We start from the raw sequence: 6,000 nt of genomic DNA, 5'->3' as shown, positions 1-6,000 counted from the left end.
AAAAAAAAAAAAACTCTTTTTCTATCATGCGATAGGCGAAATAAGTAAGTTTTATACTTGAATCGATGTACTCACTCCGTTGTTCCGGAGACTTCTCTACTTTTCGGCCTGTTTCTGGTTTTTTTTTTTTTCTTTTTAGTCACAGAGAGGTATCCCGATTTGAAAGGGTGTCCCTGCAGTCGACAAATTGGAATATCGTTGTTGTCTAACCTAGTCAAAAAAAACTCAGAGATATGATAAGAGCTAAAGCATACTACTCCTGATAACAAAGAGGGAGTAAGGGGGGACTGAACGTGGAGTCTACTAGTAGTTACACATAACAACTATTGAGATATGATAGGATGTACAAGTAAATTCCAGGGTTGTGGGAGCAAATTCTCTAGAGTGTTGGGCCTGCTAGCAAATTCAAAGAATAATTATAACAAAAAAAAAGAATACTCTGCTTTCATGAACAAACGTACCATGGAAACAAAACGTCCCAGGACATTTTAAAGAGGCAACATATCTACATCTCGGGAAAGTAATTTATTTGTGATTTATACTCTCCAGCTTGAAAGAATAAACAAAAATAAGAACTAGTAGAATAAACAGGAACAAGAATGATGACTAGCAAGCAATTGGCTTTTATTAGCTTGTAAGGACCTTACTTCCTAGAAGCTAACAGCAAAACTATCATTTCTACAAGATAAATGGAAAGGTCCATCTAAAGGAAAAAGAAACTGCACAAGCATCAGATTAATCAGGTGAAAATATTGACAGGTAATTTCCTCGAGGGAATGTTCTCCTGAATCAGTTCTATCTCAGCTCGCTGTACCAGCCTAATCATCTGCAGGTGATTTAATAGCATTATCCTGCGATACTGTTTCCAATGTTTGGTCCTGAACACTCGCATTATGCATGGCTTGAATAACAGCAGAGGCCTCATTTAGCTGTTCTTTGATATCTTCCTCTCTATTTTGAGCACCGCCAGCATCACTTGTTTTTGGATTTTGACTAACAACTGTTGGATCATTACTAGTTTCCGAGTAATTCATCTCGCCATCAGCGCTCTCCTTACTTTCATGATCATTTTTGCCACTCCCTGAGGAACGATGCTCTGCGCATCCTTTGTTATCCAAGATGATTAATTCAGCATCCTTTACAAACTCATCCACACCAATAGCTGGAACAATATCCATATTGTGCTCTTTGTTTTCTTGCAAGCTTGTCGAAGCATTACTCTCTGAACTTAAAGGGATAGGTTGTAATTGCTTCCCCAGGCTTACTCCTTTTAGTGCAGTTGCAGAAGGATCAGAATTAAGAGAAGGCCGAAGAGTTCGAGCATGTACAGTTTGTGGTTCAAAAGTTCTAGACACAGGTGATGGTTTAGCACTTGCAAAAGGAAATTTAGGAAGGCCCTGTCCATGAGATTTTATATGAACTGCATTTTTAGATTGTGCGGCTTTTAATAGAGAGGCGGCAGTTGAGGGTGTGGCTATACGGCCTCCTGCAGCAACGGCTGCGGCTTTTATTGAAGCGTTTGGGCCTATAAAAGCCTTTGTGGGGTCCAACGGCTTAATTAGGGGAGCTTGAGTCTTGTTTGAAGGGTCGGGAACTTTTTGAGAAGCTGTTATCAGGTTGGGAGTTGGTTGTACTTGATTAAGTGACTGGGCGGCAGAGGCGGGCATCGCTTCAGATAATGTAGATGATGTGGACAAAGAGCTGGATTTGGTGATCGATTGAACAGCACCTGTTTGAAAATGAAGTTTTAATTAGCACTATAAATGTGGGCCGTTGCTAACACCTTTTCTCCTAAAGTGTGCAAAGAGAAGGGACGCCCTACGCATAAAAAGGTTAAATGAAAAATAAAACTTGAGGAAAGTTGTGGCAAAAAAATCAAAAGAACTTGTTAAAAGCGTCTACATGAGATCAAGAATCGTGGAATAACCTGATAACGTAGGAGTTGATACTCGTGTCATAGGAAAACCAAGAGCCATAGAAAATGCCTTTTGTGCTGCCTTCCTCTCCTCTGGGCTAGCAGAGCTAGTTACTTTGCCCCCGCTTGTTTGGTTTAGCAATGCCAGCCGCTTCCTTCGGATTACAGCCCATCTCTGAACAAATGAATGACAAGTACGCCTTTAGTCCAGCTTATTATTAGTGGGGACAGTGGGACATTATGAACAGATCAAGCTAATGGGACTATATTGGAAAAGGAGTAATGTGGAGAAGCAAATAGATGGATTAAGTTTCCCAAAGCAATATAATTATAATTAGCATGTATAGGTTTTAATCCAGCTCCTTCTCTGGTTCTGGTTCCTCATAGATTTTGTTTCGCATCTCTTAGTTGTTATTGCAGCCTTAATTCATTGGTAGCCTTTCAATAATCAATCAAATACTCCTCTCTCCACTTGAATTTTGATGTCACTAATTACGCCCTTAGAAAGCAGACCCAAAATATAGTTGAGGATGTGCCCATTGATAAAAATAAGTCAGCATTTCCATTAATATCACAAAATGATGGCAAAACGACATGGAGTCAAAAAGACAATGGTCTAGTAGAAGCAAGATTTAACTACAGACTTAAATCCATGGCCCGCTTACAAATCAAATATACCCAACTTAGAACAAGAAAATAACCTATTACCCAGAAATACTAACATATATATTTCGGCAAAATATAAGTGACTTTTCTATTCTAGGTCAGTACCTGAGACAATTCTTGAGGATCTCGATCATGTTTGAATTCCCCTTTTAGAATGTCTGACCAATTCCCTTCACCACATTTCTGCACAGCTGCTATTAAACCCATATCCTCCTCTTCAGTCCATGCTCTCCTCCTCTTTTTTTTTGGTGGCCCACTTCCATCCAATGCTTCACCAACAGATCCTGCTGGTTGCAAAGGTTTCTGATTGGAAAGTGTGGCAGCATTTTTAGTTCCACGAATATTACGAGCCAGCTGTTGCTTGTTAGATGCCACACGAGTAATCTGATCATTTGGAATGCTCGAGGTCAAAGGAGATTCTACAGTTGTTCGATAAGTAACACCCAGTTCAGGTGGAGAATACGAAGGGGTCAGAGCCTGGAGGAACAGGTGATAAACATTCTGGTATTATCTATCAGATATAGAAAATTATCCTACTGTCTTAATGAAAAATAAAATAATAAAATAATAAAGACTGATGATGTTTATTGAATCGCTTGCACTTTAGAAAAAAGAACATATGCAGGAATAAAAGAACCAAAAACAAGAAGGTTGTGGTACAACTGAGAGATCACATGAAACAGTAGGGACAACACAGGACAATCATAATGAACCGATAGGCAAGAGTGCGAAGAAAACATAGAAAAATAATAATAATAAAAACTAAACAACCACAGCTTTTCATGGAAGGCTCATACAATTGAATCTTTTCATGGAAATTCTGTATATGCAAACAGTCGTAAAAGATGAAATCAATAATCATGGAGAAAACTGTATCATACAACCATACTTTGACACAGGATGCCACTTCTAATGTGTCTTCGGCGCTGACAGGATGAATGCGAGAAGGAACCGCTTCTAACTCAAAGTCCAGATCACTATCGTCATCCTGGTTATACAACCACATCGGTATGCTATTACTAGTATCATGATAAATGATGATATATACTGAAGTTAGGGAAAAAAAAAAAAAAACAGGTATAAGATCTAAAAGAACAAACCAAAGGCTCAGCTCCATCTTCTAGTTTCTCCAACAAGGCATCTTTGTAAGCAATATGTCTCCATAGCATCTGGTATTCGCGGGCACTAGTAATTCCAGTTGAAGTTTGTTTGACAAGTGTATTCCAATCCATTTTGCCATCCGCACACCGAAAAACTTCTTGGAGAAGTGTAAGAATCGTTGTTGAATTGTACCTATAATTAAAAAGAGAGAACAATTTTAACAGAGTAGCAAGCTACACTTCCTTATTCTGCATTCCAGAGGAAAAAAGTAAATACTCCAACTTACGAATTTTGATTCAATGCCTAACCTTAAAGCTATTTTGATTTCGTAAAATGCTGTCGCCTACAGCTCGAATTGAATAATTGGGACAAAGATAGAGATTTCTATGCACCTAATTAACAAAAAACCTAAAGCCAATACAATGCCCTTAATAATTCCACGATTTTGAAGGTTCTTACACGAAATATAAATCGCATCCGAAACAAATGCATTCACAGTAAACATCTCCCCGATCCTAATCAATGAGAACTAGATCAAAACCTCAGCCCAGTAAAACTAATACTAAAACTCTGAACCCCGAAGCCTTTTCTCTCTACAACACCATACCTCAGCAACATCGAAATCACAACCCCCTACTAGTGAGAGCGAGAACGGTAGATGAACTGGAGATAAAGCACATCCCATTGAGCGAAGAAGCTTAAAAAAAAAAAAAACACACACACACACACACACACACACACAAAAGAGGATGATTGAAGAGAAGGAGAAAGAACCTCTGGATGAGGAGCGAGGCGTCGTCTTCGTTGATGAAGCCCTTCCGCTTCTTCCCCTCCTCCGCCATCGCCGTGTAGGAGAGCTTTGCTAAAGGGAGAGAGAGAGAGAGAGAGAGAGAGGCTACGGAGAAGAAAACGCCGGGGAGTCCGAATTTGGAATCGAAGAAGAAAGAGAGGACGAATCGTAGTGGGGCTTTCGAAAAATTGCGTGGTGGACCGGGTCTACCACGTCACCGGTGAAATAGACCACCTAAACAAAGTCGTGGTCGGGCCCGGAGCGATACAGGCTTGATCTTAGACCGGGCTTAATTGGCATGGGTCGATTCTTGGGCCTAGAGTTCTCAAGCTTTGCCCATTAAATTTGATTGAAACTGACCCGATTCACAAAAATTGGGCCATATGATCCAAAAGGGCCAATGAGGTTATCATAGCCACCATGCGCATCGGTGAACCAGTATACATAACACTAGTGTACAATCACCAGTAGTCTGATTTGTAAGATACTTGCAACAAAAGGCAGGATACTATATCAACCATCAACCGACCGTCCATAGAGTAAGTAGTAAAGGGCTTGGTGGTTGGTACCCAAGACCCAAGTTTAAATTCTAGTTGATTCACATTTCCAGCTAAGTTTATTTCTAAATAAAATAAACGAAACTATTTTGTCTCAAGTTCGAATCCTAGTTGATTCAAATTTCCAACTAAGTTTATTTCTAAATGAAATAAACGAAATGGGTAGTGTACTATCTATCTCTCAAAAAAAAAAAAGAAAAAAGAAAAAAAATATCAACCATCAAAAATGTGTAAATATATATATATTTTTTTGAGAGATAGGTAGTATACTATCCGCTTCGTTTATTTCATTTAGAAATAAACTTAGCTGAAAATGTGAATCAACTAGGATTCGAACTTGGGTCTCGGGTACCAACCATCAAGCTCTTTGCCACTTGCTCTAGGGACAGTCGGTAAATATATAAATAAGTTGTTTTGAGGGAAATGGCCATGTATTTTGCCTAACGTACATCCGAAGTGGACTTGAAGCATTATAAATTCCCTTAAAGCATGGAAGTCTCCTTTCAGTGAGTATGTACAAAGTTGCTCCTTTAAAAGCATGGAAGTCTCATGTTAGGTCCAATTTGTTACACCGTGAGAAGGAAATGTGAATATATACAACAAATCACATAGAGTTATAATTTTTAATATTTTTGTGCTAGTGAAAATGAAACATCTTATATTGTAAAAATGTGAAGTAAATAGATTTCGAACTTACAAAATATAAATGCAATAGTTTTTAGTTCTTTGATCCAGATTTTCAACCCCATCAAACCCTTACTTGATCAGATTAGTCAAAATTTCGGCATTAACTTTTGAACCTCAAAATCACTACTTGGTCAGATATTTGCGAGTCATACTTGATGTATCAAGTCAAAATTAGAATACAATAGGGGATTAGTGGGCTAAACTAAATTTAAACCATTAACCTTGTTAATTTCATAAGCGTATTCTCTTGTATAAGCTACAGAGAAACAAACAAGATTCGTATG

The 6,000-nt window shown here is 38.5% G+C and overlaps 1 protein-coding gene across 1 annotated transcript; it reads right to left on the bottom strand.

Annotated features, from left to right (window-relative positions):
* Positions 705-4,594, bottom strand: LOC109722859. The gene is made up of 6 exons (XM_020251028.1): positions 4,457-4,594; positions 3,682-3,874; positions 3,471-3,569; positions 2,687-3,058; positions 1,928-2,090; positions 705-1,729 (listed from the first exon to the last, which is right to left on the bottom strand). Exons 1-6 carry the CDS (start codon positions 4,522-4,524, stop codon positions 819-821), a joined length of 1,806 nt encoding a protein of 601 aa, XP_020106617.1. The 5' UTR covers positions 4,525-4,594; the 3' UTR covers positions 705-818.

Source organism: Ananas comosus, linkage group 17 (assembly GCF_001540865.1).
Source record: "Ananas comosus cultivar F153 linkage group 17, ASM154086v1, whole genome shotgun sequence".
In the NCBI taxonomy this organism is placed as follows: domain Eukaryota; kingdom Viridiplantae; phylum Streptophyta; class Magnoliopsida; order Poales; family Bromeliaceae; genus Ananas; species Ananas comosus.
This window is presented reverse-complemented; position numbering and strand designations above follow the sequence as displayed.